This window comes from Lynx canadensis, chromosome B4 (assembly GCF_007474595.2).
Source record: "Lynx canadensis isolate LIC74 chromosome B4, mLynCan4.pri.v2, whole genome shotgun sequence".
Classification (NCBI taxonomy): domain Eukaryota; kingdom Metazoa; phylum Chordata; class Mammalia; order Carnivora; family Felidae; genus Lynx; species Lynx canadensis.
The window spans coordinates 64,305,675-64,326,108 of record NC_044309.1 but is presented as its reverse complement, the minus strand read 5'-3'; the positions used below and the strand labels follow the sequence as shown (position 1 = coordinate 64,326,108).

At 36.8% G+C, this 20,434-nt stretch overlaps 1 protein-coding gene across 1 annotated transcript in view; it reads right to left on the bottom strand.

The window, feature by feature from the left end:
- Window positions 1-407: 407 nt before the first annotated feature.
- FGD4 (FYVE, RhoGEF and PH domain containing 4) overlaps window positions 408-20,434 on the bottom strand; it is a 102,908-nt gene continuing 82,881 nt past the window's right edge. Inside the window, exons 12-17 of the mRNA XM_030322127.2 lie at window positions 20,154-20,184; window positions 19,842-19,934; window positions 19,447-19,572; window positions 14,464-14,604; window positions 7,232-7,372; window positions 408-6,050 (exon numbers count right to left, since the gene is read on the bottom strand). Coding sequence (XP_030177987.1) covers window positions 5,793-6,050; window positions 7,232-7,372; window positions 14,464-14,604; window positions 19,447-19,572; window positions 19,842-19,934; window positions 20,154-20,184 — 790 coding nt within the window. The 3' untranslated portion in view covers window positions 408-5,792. The remainder of the gene's footprint in view (window positions 6,051-7,231; window positions 7,373-14,463; window positions 14,605-19,446; window positions 19,573-19,841; window positions 19,935-20,153; window positions 20,185-20,434) is intronic.

Here is a 20,434-nt window from a genome sequence, read left to right as displayed (position 1 = left end):
TAAATTGTATAAGGTCATATAATACGTAATAGCAGGACTACAACTCAAAGACAGTTTCTCTGACTTCCATTTCCATGTCTGTTTCCCCACATATGACTGGAAAATTTAGGCGAACACCATTAGCTATGGAGTAGAGCAGTAATTTCTCAGAGAAGACAGCAGCACTGTTGTAGTGCTTCCTGCAGATGTAATCCTGGAGTTATCACAGGGAGAAGTCCCTATTTCCACACCTGGGGAACCCGGACTTCTGTCACAGCCTTATTCTTGAGAGATTTACATAGGTTTTGGTAGGGAATGAGAGGTAGGAAGCAGCATTGGTACTCTATTGGAGTAACTTTTCTCTGAGACAAACAAAATCATTGTGAACATCTCCAATCCTGGCTGCAATAACATTTAAGTCTTTATAATTCATTTAAGGATGTATTTATTTACAAGATACAAATGCTTAATATTTAATAGGAATTAAAGTGCTTAATTTTACAATGTTTCCAATTCTATGCCTTTGTGACCAAATATACATATGTTACACAATATATACACTATATGCAAATATTTTACATTCATATAGCTAGAAAAGAATTACGTTTTGTGTATGCTTTTTTCACATTGGAGTTAACTCTAAAATTCTGATAACATACCTTTTCAAACTGACCAGTCAACAATTCAAAAACCCAGATAACACTTACTCAAAAATATCAGTCAATTGTCACTCACAAAATAAAATGCTAGTTTGGTTAAAAAAAAAAAAGTTTTATATACAGATATGATTGCTAATGAATGGAGACCCCTCCCCCAAAGCGATACATTCCAATATCCACATAATATGTAATATATAATACAATTCTGTTATCATAATGGTCCCCACAGACTACTGTGTTTCTTTCCAAACCTGTGTATATATCACTCTATGTATTTGGTATTTACTTATTAAAATATGCTACAATGAGATTTCTTGATTTACTCTCTCACTAAATCTACCATAACAAATTTTAGGAAGAAGGATACCATCATGTAACCCTCAGTGACTCCAATGAGTTAAAAACTATCTTGTAGAAGCCATGTGCTAGTTCTGCCAAACGCTCAGTCCAAAAAGTAGAAAACCATGATTGACTTTAGAGGAATTTTTTACCTCATAAAACAGTGCAGAAAATGGCCCAATAGGATGAAAGTCTTTTAAGCCTAAAGAAAAAGGTAAGTAATAGAGAAAGACTTGGGGGCAACAGATCCCATCAGTATGCTATTACAAAAACTTCTACTTTATAGTTCATATCCCTACTGCACTTAAAGTATTTTTCTCTTGTCTTAACATACACTGCTCTGATCAGGAGATCAGCAGTCTCTTTCTGTCCACCTCTCTGTTCACTCTTGCTTATTTCAGTTCCTAATTTTTTATTCCTCTTTACTGTATCAGTAAAGAAAGCAAAGTTATCTGCTCATGAGAACATTATTATGGGGCATACAGAAGAATGAATTGTATTAAAAACCCATGTAAATAATTCATGTTAAGATATTTAAGTGAAGAGAACAATTTCTATAAAAATTTCATTCCTATGGAAAAACAGAATTGGAAATCAACAGTGTTTTTACATATATACATATATGCATAAATTCACAGAAAGGGTTTTAAAAGTAGATCTAGTGGTCTTTATATATCAGACTCATATTTTCTAAATCTGAAGAATCTATAGTAGGTAGTAATATGAAAATAAAAAGCAATTTGATTCTACTAAAATTGGATGAGAATGAAGAAGTAACACGATCCACTACAGGTGTCAATACAGTTCTATAGAATAAGAACTGGTTAGCCACAGTTTTTATATTAATACATTCTTGAAGAATACAAAATTGAAGAATGAAAACATTAAGACATTCTTGCCTTTTGAGTTAATTTTAGCTTATTAATACCATGTGCTTAATCTTAGACCCGCTAACACGAATATCATGTGATGTAAGAAATTTTAATCTTCTATTCTGCATTATAGCAAGGATACCTGCAAAAAAAATAAGACCTTTGTTCCTTAGAAGTTTATTTGCTCCTGTTGGTGCCCTTTCCTCTGGACATATCTAGTCCAGAAAGAGAATAATTAGAGTTATCACAGACAATATTCTCAGCATAAGAACTTAAGGCTTTAAATATAATCAGAAGTGGGATCGAAAATTTGAAGGGAAAACAACCACCCTGTTTCCACAAAGTTGACGAGAGAAAGTAAAACATAACTGTGAACTCACAGAAGTATTTTTGATATACGGTTTTAAAGGCATCAATGAGTCTTTAGCAACCCTGCAGCACTATGAAGCTTGTCGTTTTCGTTATATACTCATGACTACTACAAGTACTCTTTTAAAAATCCAAATGTATATCTATATATGGGACAGGGTATATTTAAAAGGTTTTTGTAAAAAGTTTAGTACTTTTTTAGGTTGGAGTATTTGTTTTTAATTGGGGTAGGTCACCTGGTGAAGGTAAGTACGCCAACCTGCATGTTATGTTAAACTTCACGGAAAATGAAAGGAGCTTGATGACGTAGTGCAGATGTGCTTAATTCTTTCACTATCCATACCCTTTGCAAAAGTAAAGATGCCCTTGACAGTTACTTGAATCCAAGGAATAATGCCCTCCCTTCTCTTCCCTAGAAGTTATAGTATCATTTCTAGAAGTTAATTCTCTATCTCCTTGTGGCTAGAGGCATTCGTATTAAAATTTCAGTATAAAAACATACCCTGAAGAATTTTATTGCTTGCATACATGATGGCATCGTAGATGCCATTATTACGAAAGTGGCTGGTGGCATTTTTCATTACCGAGTCCCACTTAAAATCTGGAGAGAAGTCTGCACTACATTTTGTACATAATATACCAAATGGGAGACTTTCAATAAAAGCGAAATTTAAGTTTAAAAAACTGGAATGTTTGTGGTGAGTAGCAGTTTTTATCGAAGAAGTATTTTTTAGGTTTGGAGGAAGGGCACTTTAAAGATGGCTTGGAAAGCACCAAATTAGGGAAGATAAAGAATAAAGCCTATATGGGATGTTGGTTTTAATAGGAGGGCAATTAATTGTTTTTTTATGTTCAATTTGTCATGGCTGCTCAGGGGTGTCAAAAACCAAGATGGAGATGGTTCTTGAAACCAATCACACTTTGAAGTCTTTTAGTTTAGTTGAGTGTTTACTAAATGCCTAAGAGCATGCCCTTGCCTTTCTCCAAGTAAAAGCATTAGTGATTCTTTAAGAGAAACAGGTAAGGCTGCTTCAGTGCTTCTCTTTGTGCTTGTCTAAAGAACACGGGGTGAAACATGAAGACGGTGACTGAATAATCAGAAATTCTCTTCTAGTATGAATATTTCTGATTTTTTTAAATTAAAGATAATGTTAAGAGCATGATGATATTCTTTTTACAGGAGTGTTCTCTCAATAACCTAAATTAAATGACATTGATATTTACTCAGCCAAAACTTGAGTGTGTCCATATCACTCGATTTCCCAGGAGGAGAACTTACGGTAGGGAAAGTGTAGTCTGCTTGCTGTTCAAAAGAGTTTTCAAAACTAACTTGGCCCATAAATCTTCTAACTGGCCCTTATGTTTCCATTGCTCTGTCCACATTTACGAAAGTCATGTTTTACTGATAATCATTCTGCATTTTTATTGCTTCTCTTTTCTTGAGATTAAGAACACCAACACATCATCTATAGCTATAGTGTAACCTTCTCAAAAGCCACCCTGAACACATATGTTGTACATACATACCCACCCCAAGGTTGGCAGCTAGAAAAGAGAAGCAATGTAACATTTCTTTGAGTCTGTCCCTTATTTGATAGGGCCTAAGAAGCTACCTTTATCTCTTTCTGACTCCAAATATTTGGTTTAATGTTAATGATCGTGGCTGACTTTCCTTTTTTATAGAGGAAGGTAACCTAACTGTGTCCGCCATAATCAGTTTACCTTCTTTTTTGGAGTGGGGAAAAAAGATACTTTAAATATTTCTTAAAACAGCAGGCCTGAATAAATGTGTGGCAGTCTCAAATTCTGAGTGAATCTATTCTACATTTAAGGTGTCATCCTCAAAGGCCAAGATAGTGGGGTCATTCTTGTGGATTTCTAGCTGACTTAGGCATTTAAACATGATAATGTTTGGGGTATAACAGGCTACATGGGGGGAAAAATACTAATTTGAGAAAAAGAGTAAGTTAAATAGTCAACCTAATGTGAGATTTTAGTCACAACCACAGTATGGTGAAGAGTAGCCTTTGTACAAGAAATCATGTTTGGACTATTAAAAATTCTCCAGAAGATGAGAAAAAGTGCTCAGACTCTCTTCAATCATCTTGTACCTCCCCCAAAATTGCCATTAAAATATTGCTTTTCATTATTGTGTTTCTCCCTCCTCTTCCTCACTGAGGTGGTTAAAAGAGTTGAGCATAAACTTCCTCTAATATCTATCTCCCTGCACCTCAAACACAGGTGATCATGTGTGAATTTTGTTCCCCATCGGACAAAGGAATAGGCCCACACAGTTATCTGAAGGGTTAGTTATATAGTCTGCATTTGACCATACTTTAACAGTCTTATGGAAAAGAAAAACATTACAATCAATGTAGTTTCCCTATGTCCCAGTTCTGTATAGAGTCAGGTATCTTGTACAGTTTAGGTTTCTGTGAAAATTTGTGCACATGCTGATATTAACTGCTGCAACAATTGCAAGATTGTGAAAGATAAAATAACCTGTGTGACTTTGACCATCCCAGTGACCAAAGTGCACTTTATCTCAGAATAATCAAGACTGAAGCATTAATTACACCCTCATCATATATTTCAATAGGTATTATTAGCACCTTCAAAGAGAGGCACTGTTTTAAATAGGCACAGAACGAAAAAATAGTACTTTAAAAATACTGTTGGAACTAATATATCCCATGCCAAATAAATTACTGCTTTTTCTTATTATAAAAATATCAATACCTTAAGATGTCAATCAGTTAAACATAAATCACCAAAAACATTTCTTAAAGTTTAGAACACTGTTCAATTGCAAGGTAAAACATGCTTTACATTTAAAAAATAAATTAGAGACAAATATGAACCTAAAGCTGAAGAGAAAAGCATGTATAATATAATTATATTCATGTTTAATACTATATACACATAATTGCTATATACTTGAGATATTTTATTCTTAGGAGTATTTCTACAAAAACAAGTATTATCTTTTCTTAATAAGTTGAAAGTTTGAACACCAACAATTTGTCCTTGTTGTTTTAAAAGAACATACATCATTTATGCAGCTTGAGCTTTATAAACTAAATTAAATAAGTTAATACAATAGCCTAAACTGTCCCTGTATTTATTTATTTATTTATTTATTTATTTATTTATTTATTTATTTATTTATTTTTACCACGGATCTATTTTGGCAACATGGAGGTATATCTTTCAAACTGTTACAAGTCCTACCTGTGAAGGAGAAGACATTACAGGACCTTAAATGGAGGTGGCCTATTCTAACCTGATAGTGATAGAATCCACTGATAACATTTTCTTCAAGACAAAAGTACATATGCAAGGAATAGCTCATTAAAAAATGTTCCATTTTCACATTATTTCAAACTTTTACCGGTAGAATGGCTCTGCACATTAGTTTCACTATGAATACAGAAACATAGGAAAGTACTTCCCCAAAAGATGCATTTAAGAGCCTATATTTTTCAACATAAAGTGCTAAGAGATGAATGAGGAGGGCTGGGAATGTCTTGAGCTGTAAATCTTAGGACCTCCACACTGTGGATGGTCCTGAAGTTCAGCATTCTGATTTTTTCTTAGGTTCAGGATGATCATCCAAGGTGGTTGGATGCTTGTTGGGACCATCTGGTGTCTCACCTGTGACAGCTAAAAAGATGATTTTCAGCCACTTCTGTTTCAGTTCCTCACTGTCTGCGGCAAAGCTGTGCACAGACTTGGACTGGGTCAGTTTGAAACTGTGTGGCAGGTCTGCACTCCTTGGCATATCGTCCACAACGTAACCCAGGAGTGGAATGGTGGCCTGGGCTCGGACATCCTAAGGAAAAAACATGGTACATAGGAGTGTGAGATGTACTAGCTTGCTGTGCATGGGCCTGTGTGACCTGGCTCCCACTAAACCTCTTTTCCTACCACTGTTCTACACAGATGTGCCCTGTGAGCTCTCCGTGGACAGTGATGGGCATCCAGGACTTAGCATACTGCCTGCACGTGAGGCCACCGATAATGCTGGCTGAATGAATTAATGAATGAGAGCTGATACCTAAATCAGCTACGATTCACTGATCCTACACCCTCTCTCTGTGAAGGAGTCCATTCAACTCTTCATTCAGATGAAAAAGGGAAAAAAATAAGGTATCGTATAAAAGCCGCAAATGTTAATGATGATTTCATTACCAAACGCAGCTTTATTTGGTGATCCATTTATTCAGGCATCAATGTATTTATGGACAAAAAAAGTTATGGGAAAAACAATGAAACAGAAGACAATATATACCTTGGTATTTGTAGTCTATTTCTAAAATAAGGTTTTCCTAGCTCTTAATGCAGACATAGGGTAAAATACAACAGATGCGTTGAAGATTTTATATATTTCCAGGTGAATGCAGGTGTTTTTCAAGCACAACACAAGCCACAGTGTCTGGGGCTGCTCTGGTGAGAAGCTCAGCCTGCATGTCTGTTGTTCCCATAGATTTAGCTCACATCTATGCACACATGGTTCTCAAAAACTTACTACTGGATAATGTTAATCCAAGGTTGATTTAAATTCCCCTTCCTCTCATATTCTTTTCTTTTTCAGGTATCCATACTTCAGGAAAAAAAACCCCAACTTATCATAATCATTTCCTGGCATTATAAAGGCTCCTTCTCCTCCTTGCTTCTCCCTCTGCTTCACCCCTTCTCTCATGCCCCCTCCTAATCCAACTCACCCTTTCTCAAACCACTGGAGAGGAATGAGAAGAAGGGAGGAGACAAATGAGGCACAAGGGGAAGAAATTATGGGCTATATTTTAAAAAGCAGCCTAAAAACTTTAAAAATCAGTTTAAATAAACTTGAATTTTAGTTACTATTTTTCAATTGTAATGAAAGACAATGCAAGTGGTTGAACTCTCTTGTTCTATAGAGGACAGTAATGGAAAGATTTTGATTTCAGTGTCTGTTCACCTCCCTTTGTACCCCAGGACCTCCATCCCCTCAGAAAAATGCAGTTTACATACCTGGGGGGCACCGTACATGTACAGCACAAGAGGGTCTTGTTTGGGGATCACACACCAAGCTTTTTGCCAAGGTTTTGACTTTTCCATATACTGAAGAAAGCTGCACACTACACTGTTTCCAGACACTTCTGCTGATTCAATCTAAAAAATACAATGGAAGGAGAGTGAGAGAAAGAGAACACAAAATGAACTGGGTAGAGAGTAATTCACCTTATTGGAACATTCATAAAGTACAATATATTCATATAAAATGTCTCTCGGGGATGTCCAAAAAGGGCTCATCCCCAATTATTATTTAAATACTTATCTAGATCTTTTATGAACAAGGGAAAATATTTAAGTATTACCAGGCCTCAAATTTAAATAAAGTTAAACATTTATTGAATGCTTGCTATGCAGGCACTTTTCTTAGTTCACTACTTCATTTAATCTTCACCAACCCTAAGAAGATATCATTTGGGGGCGCCTGGGTGGCGCAGTCGGTTGAGCGTCCGACTTCAGCCAGGTCACGATCTCGCGGTCCGTGAGTTCGAGCCCCGCGTCGGGCTCTGGGCTGATGGCTCAGAGCCTGGAGCCTGCTTCCATTCTGTGTCTCCCCCTCTCTCTGCCCCTCCCCCGTTCATGCTCTGTCTCTCTCTGTCTCAAAAATAAATAAAAAACGTTGAAAAAAAAAATTAAAAAAAAAAAAAAAAGAAGATATCATTTGCATTCTCTCTGAGGTTCAGAGAAGAAATTACTTTCCCCAGGTCACACATTAGGAATTGGCATGCTAGAATTTGGATCTGGATCCAGAGCCTGAGCTTTTTTTTTTTTTTAATTAATTTTTTTAAATGTTTATTGGAGAGAGACAGAGCATGAGCGGGAGAAGGGGCAGACAGAGAGGGAGACACAGAATCCAACCAAAGCAGGCTCCAGGCTCTGAGCTGTCAGCACAGAAACCAACGTGGGGCTCGAACTCACAAACCGTGAGATCATGACCTGTGCCAAAGTCGGACACTAAACCGAATGAGCCACAGAGGTGCCCCCCAGAGACCAAACTTTTTTTTTTATTTTAAAATTTTTTTTTAACGTTTATTTATTTTTGAGACAGAGAGAGAGAGAGCATGAACGGGGGAGGGGCAGAGAGAGAGGGGGAGACACAGAATGGGAAGCAGGCTCCAGGCCCTGAGCCATCAGCCCAGAGCCCGATGTGGGGCTCGAACTCACAGACTGCCAGATCGTGACCTGAGTCCAAGTTGGACACTTAACCGACTGAGCCACCCAGGTGCCCCGAGCCTGAACTTTTAACCACAATGCTATACCAGCATCAATGATATAATAACGCGATAGCAAAAAGGTAAATACTGACCAGCAATCAGAATCCTGGAACCCGAGATAATTTAAAAGTTTTTAAAATTGTAGCCCTCAACAAGTACAAAAAGATCGAGATCATTACCATGCATATATTCAGACCACAATGCTATGAAAGTCGAAATCAACCACAAGAAAAATTTGGAAAAGTAACAAATACTTGGAGACTAAAGGACATCCTACTAAAGAATGGATGGGCTAATCAAGAAGTTAAAGAAGAAATTAAAAAGTTCATGGAAGCCAGTGAAAATGATAACACCACAACCCAAAACCTCTGGGACGCAGAAAAGGCAATCATAAGAGGAAAGTATATAGCAATCCAAGCCTTCCTAAAGAAGGAAGAAAGATCTCAGATACACAACCTAACATTACTCCTTAAAGAGCTGGAAAAAGAACAGCAAATAAAACCCAAAACTAGCAGAAGACAGGAAATAATAAAGATTAGAGCAGAAATTAATGCTATCGAAACCAAAAAAACAGAACAGATCAATGAAACCAGAAGCTGGTTCTTTGAAAGAATTAACAAAATTGATAAACCACTAGCCAGTTTGATCAAAAAAGAAAAAGGAAAGGACCCAAATAAATAAAATCAAGAATAAAAGAGGAGAGATCACAACCAATACAGCAGAAATACAAAGAATAATAAGAGAATATATTATGAACAATTATATGCCAATAAAATGGGCAATCTGGAAGAAATGGACAAATTCCTAGAAACATATACACTACCAAAATTGAAACAGGAAGAAATAGAAAATTTGAACAGACCCATAACCAGTAGGAAATCGAATTAGTAATCAAAAATCTCCCAAAAACCAAGAGTTCAGGGCCAGATGGCTTTCCAGGGGAATTCTACCAAACATTTAAGGAAGAGTTAACACCTGTTCTCTTGAAGCTGTTCCAAAAATTAGAAATGGAAGGAAAACTTCCAAACTCTTTCTATGAAGCCAGCATTACCTTGATTCCAAAACCAGACAGAGACCCCACTAAAAAGGACAACTATAGACCAATTACCCTGATGAACATGGATGCAAAAATCTTCAACAAGATATTAGTCAACCAGATTCAACAATACATTAAAAGAATTATTCACTACGACCAAATGGGATTTATTCCTGGGATGCATGGCTGGTTCAATATCTACAAAACAATCAACGTGATTCATCACATCAATAAAAGAAAGGACAAGAACCATATGATCCTCTCAATAGATGCAGAGAAAGCATCTGACAAAACACAGCATCCTTTCTTGCTAAAAACCCTCAAGAAAGTAGGGATAGAAGGATCATACCTCAAGATCATAAAAACCATATACGAAAGACCCAATGCTAATATCATCCTCAATGGGGAAAAACTGACAGCTTTCCCCCTAAGGTCAGGAACAAGACAGGGATGTCCACTCTCACCACTGTTATTCAACATAGGCTTGGAAGTCTTAGCCTCTGCAATCAGACAACACGAAGAAATAAAGGCATCCAAATCGGCCAGGAAGAGGTCAAACTTTCACTTTTCACAGAAGATAGGATACTCCATATAGAAAACCAAAAAGATTCCACCAAAAAACTGCAAAGTGGCAGGATATAAAATCAACGCACAGAAATCGGTTGCATTCCTATACACCAACAATGAAGCAACAGAAAGAGAAATCAAGGAATCGATCCCATTTACAATTGCACCAAAACCCATAAAATACATAGGAATAAATCTAACCAAAGAGGTGAAAAATCTATACACTGAAAACTATGGAAAGCTGATGAAAGAAATTGAAGAAGACACAAAAAAATGGAAAAAGATTCCATGCTCCTGGATAGGAAGAACAAATATTGTTAAAATGTCAATACTACCCAAAGCAATCTATGTATTCAACACAAAATAACACCAGCATTCTTCACAGAGCTAGAACAAATAATCCTAAAACTTGTATGGAACCAGAAAAGACCCCGAATAGCCAAAGTGATCTTGAAAAAGAAAACCAAAGCAGGAGGCATCACAATCCCGGACTTCAAGCTATACTACAAAGCTGTAACCATCAAGTCAGTATGGTATTGGCACAAGAACAGACACTCAGATCAATGGAACAGAATAGAGAACCCAGAAATGGACCCACAAACGTATGGCCAACTAATCTTTGACAAAGCAGGAAAGAATATCCAATGGAATAAAGACAGTCTCTTCAGCAAGTAGTGCTGGGAAAACTGGACGGCGACATGCAGAAGAATGAACCTGGACCACTTTCTTACACCATTCACAAAAATAAACTCAAAATGGATGAAACACCTAAATGTAAGACAGGAAGCCATCAAAATCCTTGAGGAGAAAGCAGGCAAACACCTCTTTGATCTTGGCCGCAGCAACTTCTTACTCAACACGTCTCCAGAGGCAAGGGAAACAAAAGCAAAAATGAACTACTAGGACCTCATCAAAATAAAAAACTTCTGACAGCAGAGGAAACAATCAGCAAAACTAAAAGGCAACTGATGGAATGGGAGAAGGTATTTGCAAACGACATATCAGATAAAGGGTTAGTATCCAAAATCTATAAAGAACTTATCCAACTCAACACCCAAAAAACAAATAATCCAGTGAAGAAATGGGCAAAAGACATGATTAGACACTTCTACAAAGAAGACATCCAGATGGCCAACCGACACATGAAAAAATGCTCAACATCACTCATCATCAGGGAAATACAAATCAAAAACAGAATGAGATACCACTTTTCACCTGTCAGAATGGCTAACATTAACAACTCAGGCAACAACACATGTTGGTGAGGGTGCAGAGAAAAAGGATCTCTTTTGCACTGCTGGTGGGAATGCAAACTGGTGCAGCCACTCTGGAAAACAGTATGGAGGTTCCTCAGAAAATTAAAATAGAACTACCCTATGACCCAGCAATTGCACTGCTAGGCATTTATCCAAGGGATACAGGTATGCTGTTTCGAAGGGACACATGCACCCTCATGTTTATAGCAGCACTATTGACAATAGCCAAATGAAAGAGCCCAATGTCCATGGATGGATGAATGTATAAAGAAAATGTGGTATATATACACAATGGAGTATTACTCAGCAATCAAAAAGAATGAAATCTTTCCATTTGCAAGTATGTGGATGGAACTGGAGGGTATTATGCTAAACGAAATTAGTCAGTCGGAGTAAGACTAATATCATGACTTCACTCATATGAGGACTTTAAGACACAGAACAGATGAACATAAGGGAAGAGAAGCAAAAATAATATAAAAACAGGGAGGGGGACAAAATGTAAGAGACTCTTAAATATGGAGAACAAACAGAGGGTTGCTAGAGGGATTATGGGAGGGGGGATGGGCTAAATGGGTAAGGGGCATTAAGGAATCTATTCCTGAAATCATTGTTGCACAATATGGTAACTAATTTGGATGTAAATTAAAAAAAAAAAAAAAGGTTCTAAAATTGCAACAACTCTTTGAAGACCCATTTATAGTTTTCTGCTTTGTCCCCTGATATATATATCACTGGCTAAAAAGGGAACAAAATCATTGACTAAATAGATTTTATTATACACATTATGGGAAGCAAGTGGTTTGCTTCTATTTTCAATTGCTCAAATCTTGAGGGTAGCACTACTCGGTGCCATCCACTGAACAGTGCTGGTTCACAAACTGCTCTGTTACCCATTCCAGACAAAGCACAGAAAGTAGGAATAAGCACTTAGAAACTTTTAAAGCAATTTGACTTTGTGATGACATGCAAGCAACAGGATTGCATATTTTACCAAAATATTGAGTTGTGTGGCTTGGAAATAAAACTGGCCCTTCATCATAGATACCTTAAGGAGCACTGGCAGGCAAACTATGGCCCACCAGCCCACCACCTGTTTTTGTATGGCCTAAGAGCTAAGAATTTGTTTAGATTTTTTTGACTTTTATAGATAAAATTTAAAATCAATCTGATGACAGGGAACACTAACTTTGGACTCCAATGAAATGAAATGTTATCTCCCCTACCTACAAAGAATTCCAATCTTATTGCCCTATGATAAAAAACTATACTACATTATTATTGTATTTTGAATTCTGTCAGTAAAAATTTGTGAAAATGTGTTTTCTTTCTTATTATAGAAGTAATGTTTTCAGGTTTTCCTCTTGGCCTGCAAAGACTAAAATAGTTTCTCTGACCCTTTACAGGAAAAGTGTGTTGACTCTCGGTCTAAGGCACATAACACACTAGTTGGCAAGAAGCAAGTTTCAAAATGCATGTATGTGTGTGTACATGCACATATACATACTTATCTTCTACTTATAGACCTCACATAATATATTTATTTGATTAAATAAATATAGGTTTTTCGAGAAAACTACCTAGAGATTTTTAATTCAGAGATACAACCTGAAACCCATCTCTTAAAACAAGTCATTGGACTCATTATATTATGCCGACTGCTGTGTTTAAAAGTCTTAAGGCTGTGTTCTTGGGAGCCAGTGAAACATGTCTTTCCACCTCCTCGCCAGGGAAAGCCCCATTTAGGTCTGCCTACAAGCAACACATATACCCTAGAAGAATTCAGAGTTAAACTTTTAGCTTTTCAGCCTTAAATGGACTCTGAAGTTTATGATTCTTTTTCACTTAACAAATGACCCTTGTATGCTTATACTGTATAGATGCTCAATAAACAGTCATTGATTTTTTTTTTTAATATTCTTAAAATGTTTACTTATTTTTGAGAGAGAACATGAGCAGGAGACGGACAGAGAGAGAGGGAGACATAGAATCCAAAGCAGGCTCCAGGCTCTGAGCTGTCAGCACAGAGCCCAATGTGGGGCTCTAACTCACAGCCGTGAGATCATGACCTGAGCTGAAGTCAGATGCTTAACTGACGGAGCCACCCAGGTGCCCCAGCTGTCACTGATCCCTAATAAAGCATGGAAATTCTTAGTAAACTATGTATGTCTATGACTTTAGATACATAGAATTACGGTCATGAGCCTATTCTTCACAGACTTTCAAGGCTACCTTGAAATTTCTGACACAAAGGCCTTATTATATAATTTATTCCTTATGTTAGTATCTTTGAGTGTGAAACTCATTTCAGGTACAAGCTGCATCATAGTGCCCAGGCTTGGGAGGTTCTGACTATTCTAAAAATATGAGTCACATTCACTTGCTAGATATTTTAATAATATTTCAAAGCAGTTACCAGATTACTGTCACTGGCTGCTAAATGATGTTTTTAATACAATAAGCTGGAAGACACTTTCAGGTAATAAAGTAATAATTCAATATGAATTTTAATAATTTCAGACAGTGGCTTTTGAAGCCAATATGATAAAATTACCAGGTAAACACTTTCCTATTAAAAAATACAGTGGAGGGGCACGTGGGTGGCTTAGTCACTTAAGCATCCGACTTTGGATTAGGTCACAATCTTGCAGTTCATGGGTTTGAGCCATGCATCTGGGCTCTGTGCTGACAGTGTGGAGCCTGCTTGGAGTTCTCTGTCCCTTCCTCTCTTTCTGCCCCTCCCCCAATCACACATTATCTCTCTCTCTCTCAAAATAAATAAATAAACTTTAAAAAAAATACACTGTAATGCTGGGCATCAGAAGAGACAACAATTCATACTCTTAATATTTTATTATAGCTGCTTTCACAACATTAATGTATTTCACTCTCAAATGATGTTGACTAAACATAGCACTGACCCTCTTCCTTCTACACAACTGAATATGATCCCAAAATTAAGCAAGATGAGAGAAAAGTATGAATCTTGCTTCTTCTTCAAATTGTTAAATATTAAGAGAAATAATAAAATATGCTATTTGTATTCTTTAGGGCTAAAAAACAATTCTACATTTCTTGCATAAAAGTTTCAGTTCTCCAATATTTAATATTCCATACCTCTAAAATTCCTTTTCTCTTCTTTTCTTCACTGTCCGTGAATCCACTTATTATTTGATAACAGTCTTTACAAACTTTGTTCAATTTTCCACCATCATACTCAAGTTGAGCTTTGTAATCAGAACACTTCCAACAAACCACCTTAAATTAAAAAAAAATGAAGAGTAAATAATCATACAGATTTAAGCAATAATCACTTCCAGTAATACTAAATGAGAAAGAGTTAAATATTTAAGGCAATTTTTTACCGGACCAAGAATATCCCATGAACATTAGGAATATTTATCACGGTATTATAACGCTGTTGGTGATGAGCTCTGCTAGTTCATCCTTGTCTTCCTTGCTCTAAAGGTAGGAGACCTTTACCTTTCATATCTCTGGATGTTTCATCAATAAGCTCCCGAAATCAACTCAGGATCTTCCCTGCCTGAAGCTGTTTCCTGACTCCACCCCACCCCTCCAAACCTATTCCCTACTAGTGCTCCCTATCCTGGAAAACAGCACTGACATCCAACCAGTCATGGCAAGTCAGAAACCTAGGAGTCATCGTCCTTGACATATACCTCTACTTCACCCCATACAGTCACCGTATTATGAAGTCCTGATTTTATCTCCTAGATTTTTTTTTTCGATTTGTCCATTTCTCTACATCTTCCTTCTAAGTCCAAGCTATTAATATCCTACTTTGGACTACTGCAATTTCATGACTGGTCCTTGTAGCATTCTTACCTGAGCGTTCTCTAGCCTCTGTTTTTACATCCGTCCAAGCTATTTTCCAAACAGCACCAGATGCTGTCTTAAATATGTTAATCTGATAGGTTTCTCCTCTATTTAAAATCCTTAGTTTTCCCTTTGCTCTTGATAAAGAACAGATTCTTACTGATGGCCCACAATATCCCATATAATTGGCCCTTTTTACTCTCTGTATCCCAAGTGACACTGGCTTCTTAAGAGCCCCTGAAGTGCTATACGCCTGTCCTCTCTCAACTCTGCTTCAGCGAGTTATCTCTTGCTCATCATTCAGATGTTGACTCAAATTTCACTTCCTCAAGGAAGACTCCTCCAACTTCCAGAATAAGGAACTGTTTCTTGTCACTATGCTACTGAAGTTCCCTTATTTTTCTTGATGTACTTATTAGTTTAAAAAAAATTTTTTTTAATGTTTATTTATTTTTGATAGAGACAGACAGACAGACAGACAGAGCATGAGCGGGGGAGGGGCAGAGAGAGAGGGAGACACAGAATCTGAAGCAGGCTCCAGGCTCTGAGCTATCAGCACAGAGCCCGACGCAGGGCTCGAGGTCATGACCTGATCTCACAGACCGCGAGATCATAACCTGAGCCGCAGTCAGACACTCAACCGACTGAGCCACCCAGGTGCCCCATTGATGTACTTATTAGTTTTTAATCATACGCTTGTGTGATTATTTGGTGTTTGTAACACTCACTAGGCTGTAAGCTCTGTGAGGCATCATTCTTGTAGATTTTGCTCATAAGGCACACAATAAACTTAGAATGCCAATGAATGAATGAGTACAATGCAAATGCATTCCATTTCTTAGTGAACAGCATTTTTTTCCTAATTATTATAGGATAATCGTCAAAAAACACTTCCCAGTTTAAAAAATTATTTTCTTGGGGAAACTGGGTGCCTCTGTCGGTTAACTGTCTGATGTCTGTTCAAGTCATGATCTCATGGTTCATAGGTTAAGGCCCCGCATTGGGCTCTGTGCTGACAGCTCAGAGCCTGGAGCCTGCTGCGGATTCTGTGTCTCCCTCTCTCTCTGTCCCTCCCCAACTCATGCTCTGTCTCTCAAAAATAAATAAACACGAAAAAAATATTTTCTTGGCCATAGCAACTTCTCACTAGAAATGTCTCCTGAGGCAAGGGAAACAAATGCAAAAATAAACTATTTGGACTTAATCAAAATAAAAACCTTCTGCACAGCGAAGGAAATAATCAACAAAATTAAAAGGTAACCTACTGAATGGGAGAAGATATTTGTAAATGACATATATCAGATAAAGAGTTAGTATCCAAAATACACAAAGAACTTACAAAGCTCAACATCCAAAAAATGAATAATCAGTTAAAAGATGGGAAGAAGACATGAATAGACACTTTTTCAAAGAAGACAGATAACCAACAGACACATGAAAAGATGCTCAACATCACTCATCATTAGGGAAATACAAATCAAAACTACAATGAGATATCATATCACACCTATCAGAATGGCTAAAATCAACAACACAAGAAACAACAGGTGTTGGTGAGGATGTGTGGAAAGGGGAACCCTCTTGGGCTGTTGATGGGAATGCAAACTGGTGCAGCCACTCCGGAAAGCAGTATGGAGGGTTCCTCAAAAAGTTAAAAATAGAACTACCCTATAATCCAGCAATTGTACTACTAGGTATTTACTCAAAAAATACTAATTCAAAGGGATACATGCACCCCAGTGTTTACTGCAGTATTATCTACAACAGCCAAACTATGGAAATAGCCTAAGTATCCACTGACTGATGAATGGATGAAGAAGAGATGATATATATATGTGTGTGTGTGTGTATATATATATATATATGTGTATGTATGTATATATATATATATATATATATATATATATATATATAATAATGCATATATACACACATGCAATGGAATATTCCTCAGCCATAAAAAGAATGAAATCTTGCCATTTGCAACAATGCAGATGGAGCTACAGAATATTATACTAAGCAAAGTATATCAGAGAAAGACAAATACCATAACATTTCACTTATATATGGAATTTAAGAAACAAAATAAGCATAGGGGGAAAAAAGAGAGATGGAGAGGCAGACCAAGAAACAGATTCTTAACTATAGAGAACAAACTGATAGTTACTAGAGGAGAGGTGGTAAGAGGATGGGTTAAATAGATGATGGGGATTAAAGACTGCACTTGTTATATGGAAGTGCTGAATCACGATTTTGTACACCTGAAACTGATATTACACTGTCTGTTAAACTGGAATTTAAATGAAAACATAAAACACACACACACACACACACACACACACACACACACTTAAAAAAAAGCATCTTCTTGCTTCAAAAAGCATATTTCCTCCCAATTATAGTGGACAAACTATTTAAAACTATATAAATATTAGTAAAACTTTTAGTTTAGGTTCACAGCATATACAATTCATGATAGAAAAAAAAACTATTCATTGTTGGGGCGCCTGGGTGGCTCAGTTGGTTGAGCGACCAACTCTTGATTTCAGCTCAGGTCGTATTCCCAGGGCCGTAGGGATTGAGCGCCATGCTGGGCTCCATGCTGACTGTGGAGCCTGCTTGGGATTCTTTGTCTCTCTGCCTCTCTCCCCTGCTCATGTTCTCTTTCTAAAATGAAAATTTTTAAAAATTTAAAAAAACTCAATTCATTGTTTTCTCATAATTGCAATGAAATTACTCTAAGAGTTAGAACTAAACATGCCTGCATCTGCGTATTCATATTAGCTACTCTCTTATTTCGAACTCATATCATAGTATTTTGGTAATCCACATTCAAACACGTTTGTTTGAACACAAGGCAAGTGTGTCAGTCAATACCCAAAATCATTTCAAGCAAACTCAATGACAGATTAAAAAGTCTTACCCTGAGGGGAAAGTTTGCTATCAAATTGAACTTTGATCGCAGAACTGTTTCACTGAGAAAACTTAGGAGGAAAGCAGAAGAATAAATCTGCAGTAAAAGACCAATCTAAATGAATGATCAATAAGAAGTGTTGCACTTCAGCATACTAATAATATGTTAAATCATGGCACCACAATGCCTGCCCTTCTGTTTACTTGTTGCTTTTTAGAAGAAAGTATATAATCTTCAACTTGGTACACAAGGCCATCAAAAACCTGCTGTTCTCTCTCCCCTGCTTCATTTCATGCTTTGTTCCTCCCTCACTCTTTCCATATGAAATAGCTCAAATTGCTGAAAACTTGTCACCAGCCCCCTCTGGCCTGAGTTATTGAGTTTTGCGTGCCCCTTTACATGTATAACCATAAACCTCTAATGGGCACAGAAGTCCACACATGTTCCTCTGGGAGGCTCACTTCCCTGCCCAGAGACAACTGTATCATACTGAACCCTCTTTCTCGAATCTCCCTCATCCCTCTTCTCCCTCTTTTTTCAACTGATGACTCTTCCTCATACTTCAATGACAAAATTTCCTACCACAAAATCAAAAACACACCCACATTTGCACCCATCATTTCCTTTTTCCTTTCTGTTATAATGGAGGGAAGTTTTCCTCTCCCATCAAAAGCCTGAACTTCCATTTATGCTGTATGTTCCAACTCTTGTTTTCTCAGAGACATCAACTCCTTTGGTTATTATTTACCTATTTATCTATTTAACTATTATTTACCTATTTAACTATTTCTTATGCCCCAGTTCCTCTTACTCATTAGGCTCCAGCCCCATTACCTCTGGCATCCCAATAGCAGACCCAACTTTCTCCTATCTCAGTTCTTCTGACATACGGAGCCACTGAATGCCTTTCCCACCTCCCTTGCCATGGTTAGCTCTTTCTCACCTTTTAGGCACCAGCTTAAATATCTGTGCCTCAGAGAGGTTTTCATTTTTCTAAGTAAAATTGGTTCCAAGTCCTCCTCTGTTAACATCATTCTCCATTCTAACTTCTTGATTGCCTTCTTGGTGTCTTTGTAGTAATTTAAAATGCTTATTTGTCCATTTACTTGACTTTGGTTATTTTCTCCATTAGAATGTAAACTAGGTGAAACTGGCTATCATTTTGCTTACCATTTTTTCTCCATGATCCAGCACAGTGTTCTGCACATAGCTGTCATCAAAATAAGTTTATCAATTAAGTAATTTATTTAATTGAATGATTTTTTTTTTTGGCCTTTCCAAACTTGATGCTTTTACAACACTTATATAGTTACTAGCTGCCTTCATGACCATTAAGAAATCTCACTTACATGTCCACATGCTCGACAATGATGTCTTCTCCTTGTCAGTGCATTGAAAGACTCCTTGCATTTCATACACATCGTTACTTCATTATCTCGGATCCATCTTGGAGCTCTTTTCCCTAGCTCAGCAGTCTAAAAAAGAAAGAGATTCAATTTTAATAGAAAAAACTGTCATTTCCATCTATTTGTTTACTTACTTATTTATTAAAAAGCACTTCAACAACATTGCTTATATCATGCTCTGAAACTCAAGACCCAGGAAAAGAAATAAAAGGTACAAAGAAGTTAAGCAGCACAAAAAGGCACTCGCTATTGTATTCATGGAAGGAAAAATGAGATTCTGTCTAGCCAGTTCTGCAACTGCAAAGAGAAAAGAACTTAGAGAATTTAATTCAACTTACAGAAACCTCTGAGTGCATGTCATTATCCTTTGCAATTGCATTTCTGAAGGTTTCATGCCTCTGATGGAAAGCATCAATGGTCTCCTGAAGAGCCTAAAATATAAATGAGATTCAAAGCACACATTAAAATATCACTTGCAAATTAATGAAAATGCCTTATCAAACAAATATCTATGATGTGAAAATGACCTTAAGAATTAACTGACCTTGTTCTTATGACATTGATGTATGTATACGCTACAATATGTACATGTTTGTGTACACACACAAAGGTTACCAAAAAACAAAAACAAAAATAGAAATCCGGTTTACCTTGATCCATTCTTCTTTGTCTTGCTCAGAACTAAAACAAAACAGAATATAAGTGAATGCAGAAAACATTAATGAGTTATAACTTGTGAATAAGAATAAAACTATGCTTTGATGTTTCAACTTTCTGGAAAATTCAGGAATGTCCAGGAAGAAGTTTCAACAAAAATTAAACAGAATCTTTGGCAAGTGAACAAACAAATTCTTAAACAAAATTATGGTACACATAATTTTTGAGTGGGAGAGTTAAGTTTAGCTTCCATTAATATACTGCCCTGATGTTA